This window comes from Lycium barbarum, chromosome 5, assembly GCF_019175385.1.
Source record: "Lycium barbarum isolate Lr01 chromosome 5, ASM1917538v2, whole genome shotgun sequence".
Lineage (NCBI taxonomy): Eukaryota > Viridiplantae > Streptophyta > Magnoliopsida > Solanales > Solanaceae > Lycium > Lycium barbarum.
This window is the reverse complement of record NC_083341.1, coordinates 140,956,536-140,978,711: the sequence shown is the minus strand read 5'-3', so window position 1 is coordinate 140,978,711 and position 22,176 is coordinate 140,956,536. Positions and strand designations below refer to the sequence as shown.

Genomic DNA, 22,176 nt, shown 5'->3' with positions numbered 1-22,176 from the left:
TTCTACTGTGGGAGATTGTATAGACAATTTAAGGAAAGTGGAATCTAAAATTTTTGCAATTTGAAATCTAAATATAAAATAATGTTTTTAAAAGAAACATAAAGAGTAAAAAACAAAAACGTGTATTCTAATAAGAAACATCAAAAAGCCTGTTTTTTCTAAACAAATAAAAAGTGTAGATATATGTAATTATATTTGATTAATTTTAAAAAATGATTATCTAAATTTAAATATTATTTAAATTAAAAAACTTAACTAATTATTAGATAGCCTAAATAATATTTTTAATAATATAGAGATATCTAAATAGATATAGATTATCAGGTTAGGAGGATAAATTATTTCTATATTTTCTCCACATTAGATCAAATTACTCGGCTAATTAGAAGAGTAACTGATTCCTATATTCTTTCCACATTACTTTTATCAATTGTAGTTTTTATTTTTTATTTTTTTATTTTGTATTTTAGATTTGATTTTTTTTTACGATGACACTTGTCATCATATCATCGTTTTGCCTCTCCTATTCTATATAGATAGATTATGCCTATTTGGCCAATCTGTAAACAATTACTGATTTATTTTGAGAAATACTTTTGTTAGAGTAGTTTTTAAAAGTACATTTTGTGTTTGGCTAATTCGTTTGACAAGTATTTTTCTAATATTTTGACAAGTTGCATAAGTGTATCATGTATATTTGATTTCTTAAGAATTTGGTATCTCTCATAAGGAGATTTCGCTAAGTGAACATACGTACATAGTCTTTGGTGTGCAATTTTTCTTTTGGGTCGTAAATCAATAATTTTATATGATAAAAAGCATCATTACGAAATACAGCATCCTTGTGGACCAATATTTCATGCGAAGTTGAGTCATTAAGATAAATTAGTAGGACTATTAGATAATTACCCGATAAACGTAATATCTAATTTATCAGCTCTTAAAGCTTTCATGCAAACACATAAGGAATTGGCATATAAACAAAGCGATAACTGACCCCTCGAAATGCTATGCTCAACGATTGCAACTATCAAGAAATTGAAGAGTTGTTCCAGAACGAATAAATGTGTGATTTGATGATTACTGAATCATCGTACATACATTCAGCAAAAAGTTATTAGTACAAAATGTTTACACTAAGCCAATAAATGTAAAACATATGTTTTGCATATACGCTTTTTAATACTTAATCATGATTAAGCGGTGAATTTTCATTTTACGCCAATGATGTGCATATTTAAGCGATAATTAATTAACTTAAGTCCAAATTCCAACCGTGAATGCACTCGAGAATTTAAAATTAGTTTAAAAGGAAATTTTATCTTCAGGTTCAGTTAATTGCCTACAAGTGCATGAATGAATGCATGTATTGTCAAGTAATCCTTCCACACTTATACTGTGCAATTTATTGCTTTAATTCACACATCATTTATGCCTTCAATATTCAATTAATTTCCAATCGACAACAGGGGAAGCGAAATGGACACTCAAGACTCAAGAACATTAAATATTACAACAACAACATACCCAGTGAAATCCCACAATGTGGGTCTGGGGAAGGTAAAGTGTACGCAGACCTTACCTCTATCTTGGAAGATAGGAAGACTGCTTTTGAAAAACCCTCGGCCCAAGAGAAAACATGACGAGAAAAGGTCAGATAAGCACAAGCAGTTTAAAGCAAAATGAAAATAAAACTAATGAAAGTGAAAAAGTTATGACAAAGCATTTTGAGAAAAAGAAGCAGTAGCTACCACAGATAAATAAAATAGTCGAAGTATAAGAAACAACATATAATAGCAAGAATCAAAGAACAAGAACATTAAATATTCTTTCTCAATTATCCAAGTGTTTAGTACTATATAATACTAACAATTCTGCTAATAGGCTACACACAATCTGCAGTACTGTTAAATATTCAAACTAGCTATAATGGATTCCTCCGAAATCACAGCAAGCAATTCCCTTTTAAGTCAGATTATGGAGTATCTATCCCAGCTTAACAGTTTAGCTCTGCAAGGGCTACAGAAGCTTAAGAATTGGTGTGAACAAGCACTACTGTGGCTCAAGAATTTTGCTTGGAAAGTGCTACAGACGCTAAAGAATTTTGGTGGCCAATTGGTGTTGAAGATAAAGAATTTTGGTGGCCAAGTGGAACTGACACTGGAGAATATTGGTGGACAAATTGAAGTGACACTGAGGAATTTTCGTGGGCGATTTGCGAATTGGTTTGACAAGTTATTTCCGCCAGAAACTAGGAGAGAAAAGATCAAAGAATGGTATCAGAAGGAAGCTTTGCTATTCATAAGACTGTTGCTGCTCGAAAAAAATGAAGAACGCATTCTTGAGTGGGTGAAGTTGCAATTGAAGCAGGCTGATATAAAGGATGTAAGCTCTCTTTTCAAGGTGTGGGTCTCAGGGCTGCTGTTTCTGCTGTGGAAGGAATGTAGCGCAGGACAAGAAACTACTTATAATTCCCAGAGTACTCATATTTGAGGTGAAGTCCAAGTCTTACTTCCCCTAATTCCACCCGCAATTTTATAGATAATCCAGAGGGCAAGAAAAGAGTTGAATACTCTTTTAAGTTTTATAAATGTGATATTGCTATGTGATCGTTTTAGATAGAGAAAAGACATAAAATCACCCCTAAACTCTTACCGAAAACTTATTTTAGCAATCTAAATTTGAGATTTTTAATCGAGGAGTCAATTTTCTAAAAGTATTTTCATAAATAAGAGTACTTTTTTTTTATTCCAAAAATGACAGACTTCTTTTCCATTTTAGCAATATTGTGAAATCACTTACGGTTAATGAAGGACCACTAATTAAGGGATTAAGTCACATCCTAATTAATACTTATTATTTTCTCTTTCATCATCATCTTTCTCACTAACTAAGAAATTAGTTTACGAATGATTCTAATTAACATGTATATATCCCCTTCTCTTTCATCATTAATTTTTCCACTAATTAAGGAATTCGTTTAACACTAATTATCCCTATTTTCAATTTGATTATATATTTATACCATGTGTATTCATAGGGATATCTTTATTATACCATCAATGTCTTTTATTATAGCATGGATATCTTTATTATACTGTATATATTATTAGATATACACACATAAAATGGTGTAAAATTTTATTTTTCTTCTAAATATACTTTCAATAAATTTAGGGGGATATATTCATGGTATAAATTTGTTATATCAAAAGTTTTTAATTTTTTTTTTTTACATATAAATTTATATTTGTAATATATGCTTGGTATAAAACTTTTATATCTAAAATATACCATGTAATTTTATGGTATAAAATTTTATATCTAAAATAAACTATGTATATTTATGTTATAAAAAAATTATACCATAAATATACCATGTATTTTATGGTATAAATATAGAATATGACAAATTCAAATTATTGTTATATTTCTAGTACAATTTTATGGGATATAAAGGTTACCATGTATAGTCATGGAATAAATTTGCTATATTGAAAGCACTTTTTTTGTGATTTTTTAATTAAAATATAAATATTTATTTATAGTATATGTAAGATATAAATGAAACGTAATTGTGGTGAGAGGGAGATATTTTTTGAGCAAAAAGGTAGGAAAAAAATCAGTTGGTTTGTTAGTGCTAGCCGTAATGAAGAGTAATTTGTTATGGTTCTAACTCTTTAACTGCTACTGAATGTTAATTAAATAATTATGCTAACATTTTAAATATTTTTATATTTTTGTATAGTTATGTTTTTTTCCCATTAAATTTTACTGGTGTTTATATACTCCCGATTCTTGTTCAAAGTGTATTTATATGAAATTTTCGTAAATTGATATTTGATAATGTCTTTACCTGAAAAAGCATTTACTAGCAGTCACCTACGTAATAAATTTCTGGCCAAACCCATCCACTTTAGTCTCTTTTTTTTTTTTTTTTTTTTATCTTTTCTTTCCCCCTTTCTTTTTTTTTTTTTTATGTGTGTGTAAAAACCTCCTAACTAAGCATAAAAAATGTCGTTGGATATAGCTGTTGTGTTGGCAACAAAAAATTAGATAATTCAAACTTCTCCTCCTATGTGAAACCCTTCTAAAAGGGCGGGGGTGGCTCGGTTAAAACAAGAAAAAAGGTAGTTCGAAGAGAACTGATAGTCACTTGTCCTTTCTGGTTCACAAAGCTGAGATCTTTCATTTGGGATTGCAGGGAAGAAGAAAAGGAAGAAGAAGAAAAGGAAATCGAATAAAGAGAAATGTAATAAAGAATTAGAAAAACATAAAATTAACAAGACTATTATAGTATCCAATTACAGAGTGACAGTTGTGCAATGTAATTCATTTTGAACATAATTTATAATTGCTCAGGCGCTTTTAGAAAGTGTAAACACTTTCTCTGCCACGTCACCTCTTAAGAGGATAATGAATACACTTTGAACAAAAATAAGGGGTATATAAATATCGGTAAAGTTTAATTACTAAAATGAGTTTTCGGTGTAAATTTAGCGGTGATTTTATGTCTTCCTCTTTTAGATATTTAATTATATTACGTCTAAACCCTTAACATGTGAGTTTGGTTTTTCTCATTAATCAAAACAAGTGAAATGTTTTTCTGTTATTTTCGGGTGGCACTAAAATTTGAACTCAGGACCTTCACTATTTCTAATGTTATGTTGAAGACTTGAAGTGCGTGACTTCTCATATAAGAATTTGTGACGTTAGAGAATACACTTCTTATTATTTAACTATATTATGTTTTAACATGATGCTTGCTAATTTAAATTTAATTTATTCCTTTAAATTTAAAAATAATAAGACATCTGACCATCCACTTGAGAAAATTGAGTGTTACAACAAATTGAGAGTGTTACAACGAAAGGGAGCCTAATCCTGTTAGGATTGTTGTGCTTTCATGTATACATGATTTTGAATCGTTCGGAAAAGGATGGCATAAAATGATAAAATATAGATAGACACCTCTCATTCGTTTAAGTGTCTCTTAAAATCCCTTACTTTTACCTGACAAAGTTAGTGACTAGGAAAAATTTGCTTAAACACTGCTTACTTCAAAAATATGTTCAAATCAGTACTCTCTATCTCAAATTATTTATCGCGGTTACTAAAGATAAATAAATTATGACATGATTATTACAAATGCCCCTTGTCATTTAGTTTTAGTTATCAATATCCATTAGATATTCCAACTTCTAGTTTGATACTTGGAAATGCGACTCATCCATTTTAATGCTCGCTTTTTTCTTTTTCTACCAAAGTTTCTTGGCTTAACACTTATATCCTTAGTTCTCTCCCTTTCTTGCTTGGCATGGGTATCAACATATTAGTATTTACTTGGTATATACACTAAAAGATATAATTATACAATATTATACACGAAAATACACACTTATACACATTTATAAACAATTATACAATAGTGTATAAGTAGGTGTAAACATATATCTGGACTGGTTATGAATAAGAATTGCACTGTTATACAAGATAGATACATATGTATACAGGTGTATAAATATGTGTAATATTGAATAAGAGGTGTGTATATGAGTGGATTTTCCGGTTATCAGGCCACCAACGACGGAGCAGCAATGACGGAATACCACCAATAAATCACGTCGGGGCTCCGGTGAAAACCCCTGCATGCACACCACCTCACTCACAGGCCACCACCAGATCTGAGTGGATTTTCCGGTGAGTCGCGGTAGAGAGAGCGCGTGAAAGAGAGAGCAGGAGAAGGCAGAGAGAGAGAGAGAGAGAGAGAGAGAGAGAGAGAGAGAGAGAGAGAGAGAGAGAGAGAGAGAGAGAGCGAGAAGAGAGAGAGAGAGGAGGAGGATGAGAGTGGGTCATTTTATGTAAGATTTTAAAAAATAGGTCAATTCTGATAACATTGTTACCCTAATTAACATAAGGTGTAATTTTCTCTCAATTTTGCTCAGCCCAATCGGCGGCCTTAATTTTGAGCAGTAAAAAAGGATATATATGTTCCTCGGATTAGTACATGGTTACTTGTTTCCAAGGAAAGTGGTATAAGTGTGTGGGTTGGACCAAGTAAGAGTCGTCCTAGAAAAGAAGAGGGTATACATTTCCTACTTCAAGAAATATAATGAATACAACAACAACAACAACAACAACAACAACAACAACAACGACAACAACAACAACCCAGTGAAATCCCACATCTTGGGGTCTGGGGAGGGTATAATGTACGCAGACCTTACTCCTACCAAGGTAGGATGGCTGTTTCCGAGAGACCCTCGGCTCAATAGAAGCATAAAAAGCATAATGAATCATGCTTATAATTATCCTAATACTAGTATGCCATGTCCTCAATATGGTTATGATGTTGAAGGTAAGAGGGAAGTATCGATAGGTGATGGAAGTAGAGGACATGCAAGGTTTCAAGGAAGAAATGACCCGAAGAGGCGAATTCTTGAGATGAAAGTGATTCTCCTTGGTAGTCCGTTGTGTTTAATGATGGTAGTTATAGCAACTACCTTGACCCTCAAGCGGTTGACGAGTTGGGAATACCTTGTATGATGAGACGAAATCTTTACTATGATCAAAGAGGGTACTTGGTTGATAGGAGCGCGAAGGTATTCTTTGCCCATAGCCACTGTCAAAAGGAAATTTGGTGTGATGTACTTCCCACTTCCCCTAGATAATTGTCACTTGTGTTTAGGAAATCCTTGGTTCCAAGAACATAAGGTTCCATATGAGAAAGAATGGTACAAGTATGTAGTGGACAAGAAAGGGAGATTTCTCTTTCCACCTATACTCCCCAAAGAAGAAGCAAGTGCAAGTGATCTAGCACAATGGAGAAAGGAGTATAAATATTTCGAATAGATGGAAAAGCATCTACACCTAATGATGGAATGCTTACACAATGACTAACAAATGAAGAGAGAGAAATCCATTTCTTGTGAAGCGAAAGGGAAGATTGAAGTAGAGGGTTTCCCTAATCCTTCCCAAAGAATTCTTGGCCTTTGTCCCAACTCCTATGAACTAGAGAGAGAAAAGATCGAGAGGAGTAAGGGAGTGAAAAGTGACAACTCTGGAGTGGAAAACTGAGAGGTTGTGAGGAGTGATGTGAGAGGGTTGCCACAAACTCATTCTAACTCATGTAACTTTTCTTTCTTCTCTAGTTGTCTTGATAATGGTGCAGGTATTCTTGGAAGAAAACCGAATAATGAGCCTTAAACTTTGAAAGTTCATGAGGTAGTTGAAGGCTTCCCGAAGGAGCAAATGGACTCCAAAGTTGAAAACCACAGTAAAGAAGATACTTTGCGTGCACTTCAAGGTAAAATAGATAAACTTAACACTCCAAATAATATGCTTGATCATGTTGTTGAATTGAGTGTGAATGATAACTTGTCCTTATGTGAGCTTAATGAGTCTTTACCATGTGTTGAGCTTAGCTCTTTGATGAATATTGACAATGTGGTTGATATGGGTGTTCCAACACTAGTTGATCCTGTTGATGACCGACTTGATTTTTCTTGTGAGATCAATTTGTGTCCACCTAGTGTTGACACTTGTGATTTGAATGTTAGTACATTGTCATGTGATATGATAGCCCACACACTAGTTGATCCTACCTATGACCGAATTGATTCTTCAAGTAAGATCAATTTGTGTCCAACTAGTGAGGATATTTATGTTGATGAATTTGTTTGTTATGATAGTCTACTGATTGAGGAACTTTGTGATATGCCTAATGAATCTCAAATTAGTGATGATGTTGATATAATTGATCATGTAGATAGTCATGAACAGGAAATTGTTTTGAAAAATGACGTTTGTCTTTATGAGAGTGAAATTACATGTTTAGAATCCTCAACTCTTGTTGATTGTCCTCTCTTTAGAGATAATATCTTATTTGATGTTGGCATGACTAGTGAAAATGGTGTATCTAGTGGAATGCATGGTAACGTTGAGAATGTAGCCACCTTTGGAAGCTACAAAGTGTTCAGTAATCCACTATGTGATGGCGATACCCTTCCTGAAGAAGGAGCTTCCTTCTTTAGGGATTTTGAAGTGAAGCTTGGTCATGATGACAAGCATGGAGTGGGTGAAGTTGTTAACACCATCTCCGATGGCGAAAAGTCCTTCTTGAGGGTTTGTGACCCACTTGATGGATCAACATCGTGTTTTGGAAAGGCTTCCGAAAATGAAGAGTGCTCTTTAAAAAAGAGCAATGTGCAAGGAAAGGAGCCTACATTTTGGAAGGACTATGCTAGATATTCTAACCTAAGGGGTGAGGAGATGTTACTCAAATCTTGGCATAGGTTCAATGAGCGTAAAGGGAAAACTCTCTCTCTTGGTTATTTGACTAACTAGTGTGCAGTTTCATCAAAAGAGGAGTCTTGAAGAGGAAGACCATGGGAAGAGACCTCATTGTACTACACTTTGGTATGAAGTCACATCTTGTACTTCCTTCAAGGACGGTATATATTCGTGGCTCATGTTTATTCTTGGGCTTTCTAAAGCAATGGAGGTAGCTTCTTTATGTGATGAGTATAGTAGTAACACTTCTATACATTCATGTGATTCTTTCCTAGTGTTATTACTTGACTTCATTATCTCCTATGTTTTTCAAAGTTTGGATTCGAGGTCGAATCCTTTCCAAGAAGGGGAGGATGATATGATCCCGAGGAGCACACATGATTCAAGATACTTCATCCGAGGCCGAGCCAAGGAACTCCATGCCATGGTGATGCAAATAGAGGCTTTGGAGACTTTGAGTAGCTTCATAGGAGAGCATATATATGATGTGTGGATGATTGCTTGGTCGCATGGAGTGAAGATGAAATGGAGGGGGACGATGGTGACTATTCACACAAAGCGGCTATTTTTTAAAGTCAAGCCATCATCCCTAAATAAGACTACCAAACATGGCCCTTATTTCATTAAAGGTATTATTGTAATAACCAGCCTAATCTTCTTTAGCTTATTTAATATAAATACAGTACTTGGTCATTTCATACTTAGTTAGTTTTGATGTTGAGATGAATACTCTAAATGAGTGATAGTTTGTTTGGTAGAATTAGTGCAGTACTAATCTAGTGATTAGTGTTTAGAGATAGTTTATTATGATGGATTTCATTGTTATCTATTGAACCTTTTTTTCATTGATTTCATACGAGAGTTGTTGATTTGTGGATTCATTTGATTGACTCTTAATTGAATTCAAATAGTATAGGTTTGTTAAGAGAAATCGATAAGGAGGGTTTACGTTTCATATACGTAAATTTTCCTATAATTTCTTTACTAATTAGGTCTTGCTTCTATTCTCATCTCCTTTTCTTCACTTCTCATATTTGATTTCTACTCTTTCTTTAATTCCGCGTATTTATTGTTTTGAATCTGAATCTTCCACAAGTCTAATCTTAAAGTTGTCGTTTTAACCAATAGTTAAGGTTGTTCCATCAGTTTTAGGTGGAAGATGGACCATACAGAAATTTCACTAACCGGTCATGAGAAAGAATATCAAACCTTAGAAAAGATTGTTTATGAACACTGGATCTAACTTTAAATCAAAACTCAACTAGGTTAGTCAACAAAAGATTACTTAGTAGGAAAAAGTTGTCTTAGGTCCCCCCCCCCCCCACCCACCCACCCAGTGGTGGATTCAAGATTTTCATTCGGGGGGTTCGAAAAAAATAATAAAAGTTAAATATAAAAAATAATGTTGCTGATGGGAATAGAACCTAGGACACTAGAGAAAATTTTGAACTTCCTAAACCGCTTGAGCTAACTTTTTGCATTTGTTCAGGATATTCAAAATTTTAATATATATGTCACAAGCACAGAAAATCTACCATATATATACACTGTAATATTTTGCCGAGGGTGCAGCCTCTAAATCCGCCCTCCCCTCCCCCCCCTCCCCCAACACACAATTTATGAAATTTGAATTTGAATAGTTCATATTCCAACTCGTTATTATTTCTTTGTAACTATTTACTAGATTATTTAAAATTATTAAGATATTTTTTCCCAAACATATGTTGTTCGTTTAAGGATTTTATAAATTAGTAATCCACTTTATCTATTATTATGCACAATCGTTACCTCCGATCACCACCAATAACTCTCTCATGGCACAATTATTAACACCAATAACACCTTATAACTATCATTTAACCATCATCATCACCACAAGTATAACAACTACTAACTCTTAGTGTGTGCATCATAAACAAATAACCTGTTAACATCATTTATATTAAGATTTTTTCGATGATCTTTAAGGATAGAATACTTATAATTATTTTAATTTACATTTACATTTATAAACTTTTTATAAACATCATTTAAATACATTTGAATGTCGAGATAATGAATAACCTTAGTTATTTCATATTCATACTGTAGGAAATTTGGGTCCACCCATAAGTGGTGCTTAAGGCCCATTAGGGTAATTAAACTTAGCCCTAATATTTCCTATATAATAACATTTACGGTGTAAAATAAAACATACTTCTGGAGTATTTTTCTGCTCTTCTCTTCTCTACAATATATTAGGGTTTAGACTGTGATTTAGGGGGTTGTTCCAATATATCGTGACAACCACCATCGGCCAGTAATTTCAGTCGCGCTTCGACTTCCGCTTCCGCTACACGAAGAACACGTAAGTTCTCCTTTTATGGTTTACGCGCTATCTAATTAATTTAGATTAATGTGTTATGTGTAAACCTTCATTGGTATCAAGAGCCATAGGGTTGGTTTTCTGGTCTGATAATTAATTAAAGAACTGTTCTGATTTACTGTGTGTATTTAGAACTGAGTACTTATTTTTTTGCGCTGTGCAATTGGAAATAATAAAACTTTGTAGTATACTGATTTAAAATTACGTTTTAAGTCAGGTTAATGTTTTCTTATATCTGGATATGTTTCGACTTAGAACCTTTATCAATTTTTTTCTTCTGATATGAACTAAAGTTTTGAAATCTGTTAAATATTTAGATTTTAGCCGATAATAGATTCCAATCAGTTTTCAAAAGAAAAAAAAAGTTTTTTTTGGTTGTTTTCTCAATCAGTACCCGCTCCGTCACCGCCTGAGATCGCTGCCTACCACTGTCAAACGGACGGTGGCTGTGTCGGAGATACGAAGGTAAAAGATGCAATGGCTTCTTCCTTCCCTCTTTTCTAATGGCAGAAGCAAAATAAAAAAAAAAGCTTTGTGTTCCAACAATGGTGATGGTGGCAGCAGTGAAGAAATAGGAAGAAGAGAAGAGAAAATATTTTTTCTCAATTTTATTAAGAACTAGTATATAATCATTAAAAAAAAAAGGGAATTGGAACGTGAGCTCCATAGCAGCAAGGCAAAATTTTTTGGGAGGAAAAGCAACTAGTTTAACCTAGCATTACCTTAGAGAAGATATATTCTTTTAATGGGCTTGAGTAGTTTTTTTTTTTTTTTTTTTTTTTTTTTTTGCTGCGGAATAAGAAATCTTGGGCTTAGAGCCCATATCAATGCTCTGGTTGTTTTTCTTTTGGTTACAGAACTAGTTAATGGACTAAATGCCCAGTTTAATCATGGCTGATTTTTTTGGGCTAATGGCCTGATTTAAAAGGTTCTGTTTTTTTTTTTTTTTAATTAATATCCAGATTAAGAGATTTGGTCATATGGACCTAATATTCAGAATATAAATTTAGTATTTATATTTTCTTAATGACATTAAATTATTATCCCAATTGCTTTAAAAAAATGTTAATTAGTTTAACATTAGATGTATTTGTCAAATTTGTTTAACATGTTCAAAATGTTAATTTGTTTAACATCAGATTTATTTGCTAATTTGTTTAGCAAGTTTAAAATGTTAATTAGTTTAACATTAGATTTATTCGATTATTTTGTTTAGCATGCTTATAATGTTAATTTATTTAACATTAGATTTTTTTTGTTGATGTGCTCAACATGCTTGAAATATTAATTAGCTTGACAATAAAGTTATTTGTTATTTTTTTTCATGCTTGGAAATGTTAATTAGTTTAACGTTAATTTCATGTTAACTTGTTTGATGTGTGCTAAATGCTAATTAGTTTAACATCATTATGGTAAAGTCTATGTTAATATTTTTAACATGTATAATATGTTATAGTTTAACACATTTTATGTTAATTTAGCATGAAATATATGTTACTTGGTTTAACATTAATCTTGCTTGTTAATTCGTTTAACATGTGTACTATGTTAATTAGTTTGACATTAAGATTTTCATGTGAATTTATTAGCATGCGTATAAAAGTTAATTTGTTTAACTGATAATCCATATGGGATTATAAAATCATGATAGACAATTATGTTGCCTAAATATGATTAAGGTGCTAAGTTAGGTAATTGACTAGGCTAATTTTCATAATATTTTAATTTCTGGATGATGATTGAGAACATAGTGAACTCTCGACTCCATGATTAATATATGTGTTTATTACCTTAGTCAATTGATGCTTAGCTTCATAATATGTATGTGTGTTGAACATAGTACCTTGCGTTTTATTATTTTAATGGTTCTCATTATTTTTTTGTGTGTTAAAGAATGGCTACTGCTTCGAAAAACATTGTTGCTGAGCCTTAACAAAGGGTTGAAACTCAATGGTGACAACTATGAAACTTGGAGTTTCAAAGTTCAATATGTGTTGGAAGAGCAAGAAGCTCTGGAGGCCATTAACAATGTCATGAATGAGCCTGAGGATGGCAACACGGTTCAGCATAGGCGTGACCGTGAAGCGTATTATGCTTGGAGGAAAAAGGACTCCACTGCTCGCATTACGTTGCTAAGCACCTTGGATGATGACATCCTAAGGGAGTTCAAGGATCACCAAAGGGCTATGGAACTTTGGATTGCTTTGAAGAATAGGTTTGGTACATGTTCTACTGCAAGGCTAAGATCCTTGACGATCAAGTTTGACTCATACAAGAAACGCCTAGAGCATTCAATGAAAACGCATCTGAGGCAAATGACAAACATGATCGGGGAGTTAAAAGATGCTGGTCATGTGTTGACCGATGACAACAAATTCAAGCTGTGATACACTCTTTGCCTAGTTCGTGGGATCATATGAAGATGCACTTGGCTCATAACGAAAGAATCACAACTTTGGAAGATGTCCGGAGGTATCTTGAGTTAGAGGAGGAAAGACTTGAGGCTACAAAGCCAATAGCTGAGTTGCACATGGCAACAACCTCCAAAAACAAAGGTGATCCAAAGCGAAAGAACTGGGGAAAGAAGAGAGGGCCACCTCAAACTCAGCCAGCACAGCCTGCTAAACGAGCAAAGACTGAAAAAGGAAAGAATAGACATCCCAAACGTGTCAATGTTGCTAAAGTGAAGTGCTATAATTGTGACAAGAAGGGTCACTATGCTAAGTATTGCTCTGAGCCTCCTAGAAAGGTATTTCATAAAATTCGAATTAGTGAACTTTGTGTTTCTAGTTCTGTTTTACTAACTGAATCTAATCCTTTGTGGATTGTAGAATCGGGAACAACGGACCACATAGCTTGGGAGCGCAATGCTTTTGTTGAATTTCGGCGAGTTTCACGTGGAGCAAAGGGGATATATATGGGAAATAACAATAAAGTTGCTTATGAAGGGATCGGTACATGCAAGTTAGTCCTGCGTGGCGGTCGAGACCTAATTCTACATGATGTCCTCTATGCACCAACAATTCGTCGGAATGTTATTTCAGTCTCTGTTTTGCTTAGGCTAGGATTTAGCTTGTTTTTTCATGACACTTATCTCAAGTTGACTTATGATTCAACATTATTTGGTTTTGGTCATGTGACTGGAGGTTTATTTATTATGGATTTGGAATTGTGGTTCATTCAATAATAATGCTAGTTTTGCTATGTTTGCTTCTACAAATAAATATGATAGTGATGTAAACATATGGCATGCTAGACTTGGTCATATTGGCCAACAAAGAATGCAAAGGCTAGCGAAACAAGGTTTGCTTGCCGGCATTGAACATGTGGAATTGTCCACTTGTGAAAATTGCCTAGCGGGAAAATCTGCACGAAAACCTTTCGGTAAAGCAACTAGAGCTGAATATCCTTTGCAATTACTCCATTCTGATATCTGTGGGCCTATGAATATTAGAGCTAGGCATGGAGCAAGTTATTTCATTACATTTATTGATGATTTTACCCGTTTCAGTTATGTTTATTTAATTTCCCACAAATATGAAGCAATAAGTTGTTTCAAACGCTATATGAGCTTAGTGGAAAATCAATTAGACAAGAAGATAAAAGCTCTTCGAACTGATCGTGGCCGAGAATACTTATCGACTCAATTTAATGGGTTATGTGATGAAAAGGGAATAGTTCATCAGTTGACTATCCCAAATACTCCACAACAAAATGATGTTGCGGAGAGAAGAAACAGAACGCTCCTAGAAATGGTTAGGTCAATGATGGCATAAGCCAACCTCCTAATTAATTTTTGGGGTGATGCTTTGCTTACTGCCACCTATGTACTTAACCGAGTGCCTTCAAAATCAGTTGCAACCACTCCATATGAGTTATGGACGGGAAGACATCCTGAACTGAGTGTATTAAGACCTTGGGGTTATGCTGCATATACACATGATTCCTCTCACAAATATGGCAAATTGGGCCCGAGAGGAAAGAAAAGTATCTTTATAAGGTACTCTGAAACCTTAAAGGGTTATGTGTTTATAGGTCAGCAAAACAGTGGGATTGTAACTGAATTTGAATTACGAGATGTCACATTCTTAGAGAATGAGTTTCCTAAGAAGGGAGAGGCAGGTCACCTATCATTGTTTGAGTTAGGGGATCAAGACGTACAAGAATCTCTTCATTCGAGTGGGAGTATTTTAGCAGATGATGAATTATTTTCTCATCAACAACCTCTTCCATCATCAGGTGCGAATGAAAGTAATCCTTTTACACTTAATGAAAGTGACCAAATGGATCTGCTTCCAAGTGAGAGCGAGATGGTCACCAATCTTGTTCCGAGTGGAAGCAGGTTAAGTGTTCTTGATCCGAGTGGGAGCAACGTTGATCCAAATGGGAACAATGATAAATCACAAACTAGACGTGGTTCTCGTAAAAAGACTCCCCGCCGACAATTTGACATTTAAGGTGGTGAATTATTTATGATGCTCCTGCAAGATGAAAATGAGCCTAAAAATGTAAAAGAGGCTCTCTCATGCCCTTCTAAGGACAAAGGGACAAAAGCAATGGAAGATGAGTTGGAGTCTATGAGAGTCAACAAAGTTTGGGAACTAATTGACCTCCCTCAGGCACGCAAAACTATTGGGAGCAAATGGGTTCTCCAAATAAAGCTCAAGGCTGATGGCACAGTTGAAAGATATAAGGCTATAGTTCTAGCTATAGTTGCAAGCTTGGATCTTAAGTTACATCAAATGGATGTAAAGACTGCCTTTCTCAATGGAGAATTAGATGAAGAAATTTATATGGAACAACCTGAATGTTTCATTGAAAACGGCCACAAACAAAAGGTTTGTAAACTTTTGAAGTCTATTTATGGCCTCAAACAATCTTCAAGGCAGTGGTATATACGTTTTCAGAATATTGTCGTATCCAATGGTTTTACCATGATGGATGAAGACCATTGCGTTTATACCAAAAGATCAAGAAACAAGTTTGTGATTTTAACATTGTATGTAGATGACATACTTATAGCTAGAAATGATAAGGAGTTCATTACTGAGATAAAGTCATGGTTATCATCCCAATTTGAGATGAAAGATATGGATGAAGCTGCATATATTCTTGGAGTTAAGATTTCAAGAGATCGTCCAAAGAAACTATTGTATCTCTCCCAAGAGAATTACATTAGAAAAGTTCTTGAACGATTCAATATGAAAAATAGTAGCCCTGTTGATACTCCGATCAGTAAAGGCCATGCCTTGGGTAGTCAAATATGTCCTAAGACTCATGAAGAGAAAGAAAAATGAGTCGAGTTTCATATAGGAGCGCAGTCGGAAGTCTAATGTATGCTATGGTGCGTACCAGACCTGATATCTGTCAAGCAGTTAGCTTGGTAAGTAGCTTGGTAATGATAGCGCATTGGCAAGCAGTAAAGAGAATCATGAGATATCAAAAGGGAACTGCTGATTATGCACTTTGTTACCAAGGCGACAAAGATCTGCGATTAGTTGGATACGGTGATACTGATCATGGAGAAGATCTAGATGAGAGGAAGTATACCTCAGGATATGTTTTCTTACTCAGTGATGGCGCCATATATGGAGTAGTAAGAAACAATCATGTATATCACTATCTACTATGGAAGCCGAATATGTGGCTCTTGCATCAGCAGCACAAGAAGCTGTTTGGTTGAAAAGGTTCTTAGAACACTTATTGGATATCACAAAAGATGCTGAATCAGTGTTAGTCTACTGTGACAGTGAGGCTGCAATTTCCTCTACCAAGGACCCTAAGTTTCATTGCAAAACCAAACACATAGATATCAAGTATAACTATGCGAGAGACATGGTTAAACGCAAGGTAGTGAACGTGAAGTATATGTCTACAAAAGATATGTTAGCAGATCCATTGACCAAGCCTTTGTCTAGAGATGCATTTATGAGACACACTAGGTCTCAAGGCTTGCGTTGATTCAAAGATACTTCATTTTGTTTAATTTCCCCATGTTCACAAGACTGATGTTCTTTAATTATCAATAAAGTTGATTTACATACATACATATTTTATATGTTGAATGTCATGTGCATTCGTTACTTATTTGTTTTTTTAAGTATGTCGGGTAGACAAGAGGTTGACCTTCTCACACAGGTAACCGCCTCCTTATCTTAGTGATGAGTGGAGATGAGACTAGATTTTAAGAAAAATTATCAAATGGATAATTTGAGAGCTTTCAACTTAAAATCATGAGCGTCGCATAAATAATGACATAAGGTCGTTAAGGTGAAAAACGTTCACCTAATCTACTTACTGAGCCAGATGTGACTTAAAAATGATATAGTAGATAAAGAACTCAAATTTAGATACTTATGGTGTCTAAATATCATCTGTATTGCATTCTTTACGAGATAAAGACATACGCTCCCTAGGAAAGGAGAAAATGTTGTAGCATGTGTTTCATACTATGTGTGCTAATGTCGACCAATTGGGTTAACATAAGTCCATTCTCAACTTATTGTTGTGTGAGACCCAGAGCCTTTATGGTGGCTCAAGATTTGTACCCTTTGTGACTCGGATCAGATACTTGAGACTTAGTTTGATGTTATCTATCTTAGTGTGCTTCCCAAAGACCATGCATACAGATTCGGTCTGGCGGAGTATATCTAGAAAAGCAGTTAACCTAATGTTAAGAGGATCGTGAGAAGAGGAAGATCATTGATGGAATCTCATTAATTTGTATCCACTGGTGCACCAGTTATAACTTATGAGTTACAATTGTGAATACAAGAAATAATGATATATGAGATTTTGGAGATTATATCAAATGTGATTCATATGATCTGGGGTACTGCATACTTTATGATCTACTTGTAGGTTTGCACTCAACGAGAGGCTATATACTCCTAACAGATGTATAGCACTTAGCACTCACAGTATGCTGGTCGCACGGTCTACTTCCCTGTATGAATGATTGCAGAGATGAGTTGAGAAAATATTTCTCAAATTAGATGAGCACTTCCATTATGTGTGAGTGGGAGATGTAGGAAATTTGGATCCACCCATAAGGGGTGCTTAAGGCCCATTAGGGTAATTAAACTTAGCCCTAATATTTCCTATATAATAACACTTACGGTGTAAAATAAAACATACTTCTGCAGTATTTTTCTGCTCTTCTCTTCTCTACAATATATTAGGGTTTAGACTGTGATTTAAGGGGTTGCTCCAATATATCGTGACAATCACTATCGACCAGTAATTCCAGACGCGCTTCGATTTCCGCTTCCGCTACACGAAGAACACGTAAGTTCTCCTTTTATGGTTTTCACGCTATCTAATTAATTTAGATTAATGTGTTATGTGTAAACCTTCATCTTTAAAGACAAATATCTTAAAAGGTTTAAGTTTCGTCAATACATATAACACAAAACTTAAAATTGCTACCTCCCTTATTTTCAGTTCATGTATTTTAGTTTGATTGAGTACGAAATTTAAGAAAATAGGGAGCTTGTGATCTTAAACTAAAATATATAGGTACATATCAAAATGTCATTTGAATTACGTAATCTTAAATATGTCTTGTAAAACATTGAAATTTAAAAGTTACCTTCCACCAAAAAAAAAAAGAAATTTAAAAGTTACCAAATATAAAAAGTGATAATTTTTTTAAACATATTACAAAAGAAATGAAACCAACAAATCAAAAGAAAAGAGTATACCATATGATTCAGATTTATAGTACACTTTATTTTTCTTTTGAAAAAGAGAAAGAAAAAGGGGCCCTTAACAAAACCATGGACCTTAGTGGGATCTCTCACTTTATAAAAACAGGCCACACAGAGTGAGAAAACAATCAGGTTATCAATAGAAAAAAATTGAAGTCAGTGAACGTAGAGAGCATAGCAAAAGCTGCAGTGGAGAAGTTGAAGGAAATGAAACCAGAAAACATGGTTGAAAATGCAAAAGATGTTGTCAAAAAATCAACCCCATATGTATCAAACTTCATAAGAACGTCATTTGATTGGTTACTAGAAACAACTCCTCCACTTATATCCACTGCAAAAATTTGGATGCAAAACTCTTCACTATCTTTTAAAATATCAATTGGTTTTGGGTTGTTTTTGTTGTTTTGTTGGTGTTGCGGATGCGGTGGTGGAGGAAATGGGAAGACAATGAAAGCACCTGGAAGAAATAACGAAAGGATATCAAGAAGTAATTTTGAAAGCAGTCCTAAGTCTTATTTCCGTGATCTACGTTCCAAGAAAACTTAATTTCGATATCCTATATATTTTGGTATGATCATTTGGTATTTGGTATTTACTGGTCCGATTATGCTCCCAATCAAAAATTTCTTCATTTTCAAGTTTGAACTAGAAAATTTATGATTAAGGAGGAAGAGATCGCATTTATCCGACAAAACTATCCTACCAAGTAATATCCTTATATGTATATGTTTCCTTTTTAGGTACAATATGTTTTGTAGTCGTAATTTTGTTGTGTATTGCAGTACGTTTGCCTTAATATTATTTTCTGAATTATATATTTGCGGATATATATATTTTGTTATAACTATTTTGTATCTGGTACCTACGTCCGATTTTGCTTCCTATGAAGGGTTTGTTCATATTTTTTTAGTTCGAAATATTTGAGTTAGATTGGAGGATCTTATCTATGTGGCAACATCTCTTAGCGGCACTACAAGAAAAAATATATCTGGCAACAATTTTTTTTTTTACTGCCATAAATTGATTATTGTTGCAAAAAGTATTTTTGGCAACAAAAAAAAAAATTGTTGCATGAACTTTTCCCGACGGCTGTTATTGTAACAACGTGCAACAACTTTTTTTTGTTTGTTGCCAAAAGTACTTTTTGCAACAATAATCAATACTATGGCAACAAAAATAAATTCTTTGGCAACAAAAAAATCATTGGCCAACAATGAAATTAAATTGTTGCCAAATATAAAAAAATTTGTTGCGATTTCTATACTTTCTTGTAGTGCGGTGATGTTTTTTTGTTTCAGTATATATTTTGTCAAGTAGTTTGATTTTGTATTGCAAAAAGCTTGATTATTATTTCCTGATTTATTGCGGATATATATAGTTCATGTATGTGTTTCGGGTTCTTGTAATATTATGTGAATTGCAAAAAGAACTGAGTACGGAAACTAGTGATTTTGAAGGAGAGAAAAAAAAAAAAAAAAAAAAAAAAAGGTACTTTTGTTGTGCAAGCCCTGCACGTTTGAGTAGCGTTAGATTAAGGGGATGATTCATCGTAATTTTAGCTCATATCTTATAAGTATATTAGCCAAAATCAGAATTAAAATGGGACAAAATTGGATTCATTTTAACTTCTTTTTTTTTTTTAATTAAATGGGATTCATTCCATTACATTCCTCCACTCACCAGCTTTAGTTAAATTGGTTGCGTTTTTAAGCTTTCGGCCTAACCATGAAAGTCGTGAGTATATCAAATAGGGAAAAATGAAAAAGTGAAAACAATTGCAACAGAATTTGATAAGAAATGAATGTGTAATTCAGTCCTAAAAACTTAGCTCATGAAACATATTACTATCTTATTTGAATAATATTAGTGAAACACAATTTAAGTACATTATTACACCTCTTGTTGAAAACTTTTTTTTTTTTTCAAATGAATAAATAATACTTTATCCGTTTCAATTTATGTGAACCTATTTCCTTTTCAGTCTGTGTAAAAAAGAATGACTCATTTTCATATTAGGAAACAATTTACTTTTATGCAATGATTTATAACCACACAATATATATGAGTGTGCACGTGCGCGCGTACGCCTCATTTTGTACCACAAGTTCAAAAAGAAAAAAAAAATCTTTTTTTTCTTAAATCACGTGTCCAATCAAATAAATTCACATAAATTGAAATGGAGGGAGTAGCTTTATTAGAAATATTTTCATTATTAGACTGTAAAATAGACTATTACAATTGTAAATAAACCATCATGTAGCTATGACCGACTATTTTACCTGTCTGTTACATCATATTTGAAGTCTCTATTTGGTCCTACATGCAACTACTCTTAAAAGAGAAATAATAGAAATTGACCAATCAATAAGAAAATTGCAAGTTTAGAATATAACGTAGCTCAATCTACGTCATTTCTTTTATTTATTTATTTCAATATTTTTATCTACCACTTATCCTAAAAAAATATATATATATATATATATATATATATATATGAAGGGGGATCGCGGTGCAACCGCAATCTAACAATGTTGTCACTATATGACTGCACTGGTCCAATAATTAATGTCGTTACATCAAAGTTAGGTGGGACTAGTGATGAGAATTAATATCAAAAAACTTTGCCAAACTTTATGAACACTGTTGTTCCTCCTAATTTTTAAATGAAAATTCTGTCAAAGGAGGAAAAAAAAAAAGCCAGTAGTTTTCTTCAAGAAAGAGTAGAGAGACATGGAATACTCACTGGACGAATTGAAGGTAGGAAGCATAAGGAAAGCTGCAATGGAAAATGCAAAGGAGACACTTAAAAATTCTGATTTGGTGAAAATTTGGATGGAATCACCAGTAACCATTACCATTTTAATTGGGTTGGTGCTGATTTTGTTGTCCTTTATTTGTCGTTGCTGCTGTAGAGGGAATAAGAGAAATTTGAAGATGACGAGACCTCCAAGCCGCAGGAATAATAATGCGAGGATATCAAGGTATTCTAGGTAAAAATTTACTCGTATCGATCGAGTGTTTATTCTAAGTCAATGAACACAAGATGTATGTTTTACCTATACGTATTTATCATATGATGAAGTAATATGTGTTCTCTTTTTTTTTTTTTCAATTACAAAGGTTAAATTGTTTAGTTTGATGTAAACATTCGATGCAAGTAAATATTTTACCTATCTTTTGAAAATAGGCCTCAATCTTATTTCCATTCCAAGAAACCTAATTTGGGCATCTTGAGGTTTTCTCAAAGTATTGTGATTGAGATCAGATCTATGTTTTTTTTTCTTTATTATGAGTTTGTTTTTGTGGCATCAAAATAGGGGAATTTTCACAAATGACTACACTTTAGGTTTTTTTTAAGGCATAGCTACACTTTTACTAATTACATTTTGTAGCTACAGTAACGTGTCAAATTTGGTTGTATTCCAATTTGGCTGTATTTCGCTCTATTCAATTCGGTTGTATTCTTTCGTAGCTGCTTTTACACTGTATTCAACTTATTGTATTTAAATTCGGTTGTATTCAAACAACATAAATACAAAAAAAAAAATATAGGGATATTTAGTTGTATTCAAATTCACTTTTATTTGTGTACAAAGAAATCTCCTTTGAAATACAGGCGAAGAATACATAAAGAAATACTGAATTTTACACTAAAAAATAAGGAATACACTCAAATACATTCAGATCTGAGATGGAAGAAATAAAATACACTCGAATTTGTGATACAAAAAATAAAATACATTAAGATCTGAAATACAAGAAATAAAATACACTTAAATATGAGAAAATTACACTTAGATATGAGAAAAT

General features: G+C 33.5%; 1 protein-coding gene across 5 annotated transcripts; it reads left to right on the top strand.

Moving 5' to 3' along the window:
• The first annotated feature begins 2,356 nt into the window (after nucleotides 1-2,356).
• Nucleotides 2,357-21,550, top strand: LOC132641932 (uncharacterized). Of its 5 annotated transcripts, none has more exons than XM_060359073.1 (5): nucleotides 2,357-2,494; nucleotides 4,205-7,306; nucleotides 7,905-8,921; nucleotides 12,551-13,406; nucleotides 13,489-21,550. In XM_060359073.1, the coding sequence occupies exons 3-4, from the start codon at nucleotides 8,471-8,473 to the stop codon at nucleotides 13,042-13,044; spliced, it is 945 nt and encodes a 314-aa protein (XP_060215056.1). In that variant the 5' UTR covers nucleotides 2,357-2,494; nucleotides 4,205-7,306; nucleotides 7,905-8,470; the 3' UTR covers nucleotides 13,045-13,406; nucleotides 13,489-21,550. The 5 variants fall into 5 exon arrangements, with proteins under 5 accessions (XP_060215056.1, XP_060215057.1, XP_060215055.1 ...); XM_060359074.1 differs by having other exon boundaries at nucleotides 4,205-8,503; nucleotides 8,608-8,921; XM_060359072.1 differs by having other exon boundaries at nucleotides 4,205-8,503; nucleotides 8,608-10,639.
• Nucleotides 21,551-22,176: the final 626 nt, after the last annotated feature.

Coding starts and splice junctions, on each gene's coding strand:
- LOC132641932 (XM_060359072.1), top strand. CDS start 7,252: ATGGACTCCAAAGTTGAAAACCACAGTAAAGAAGATACTTTGCGTGCA.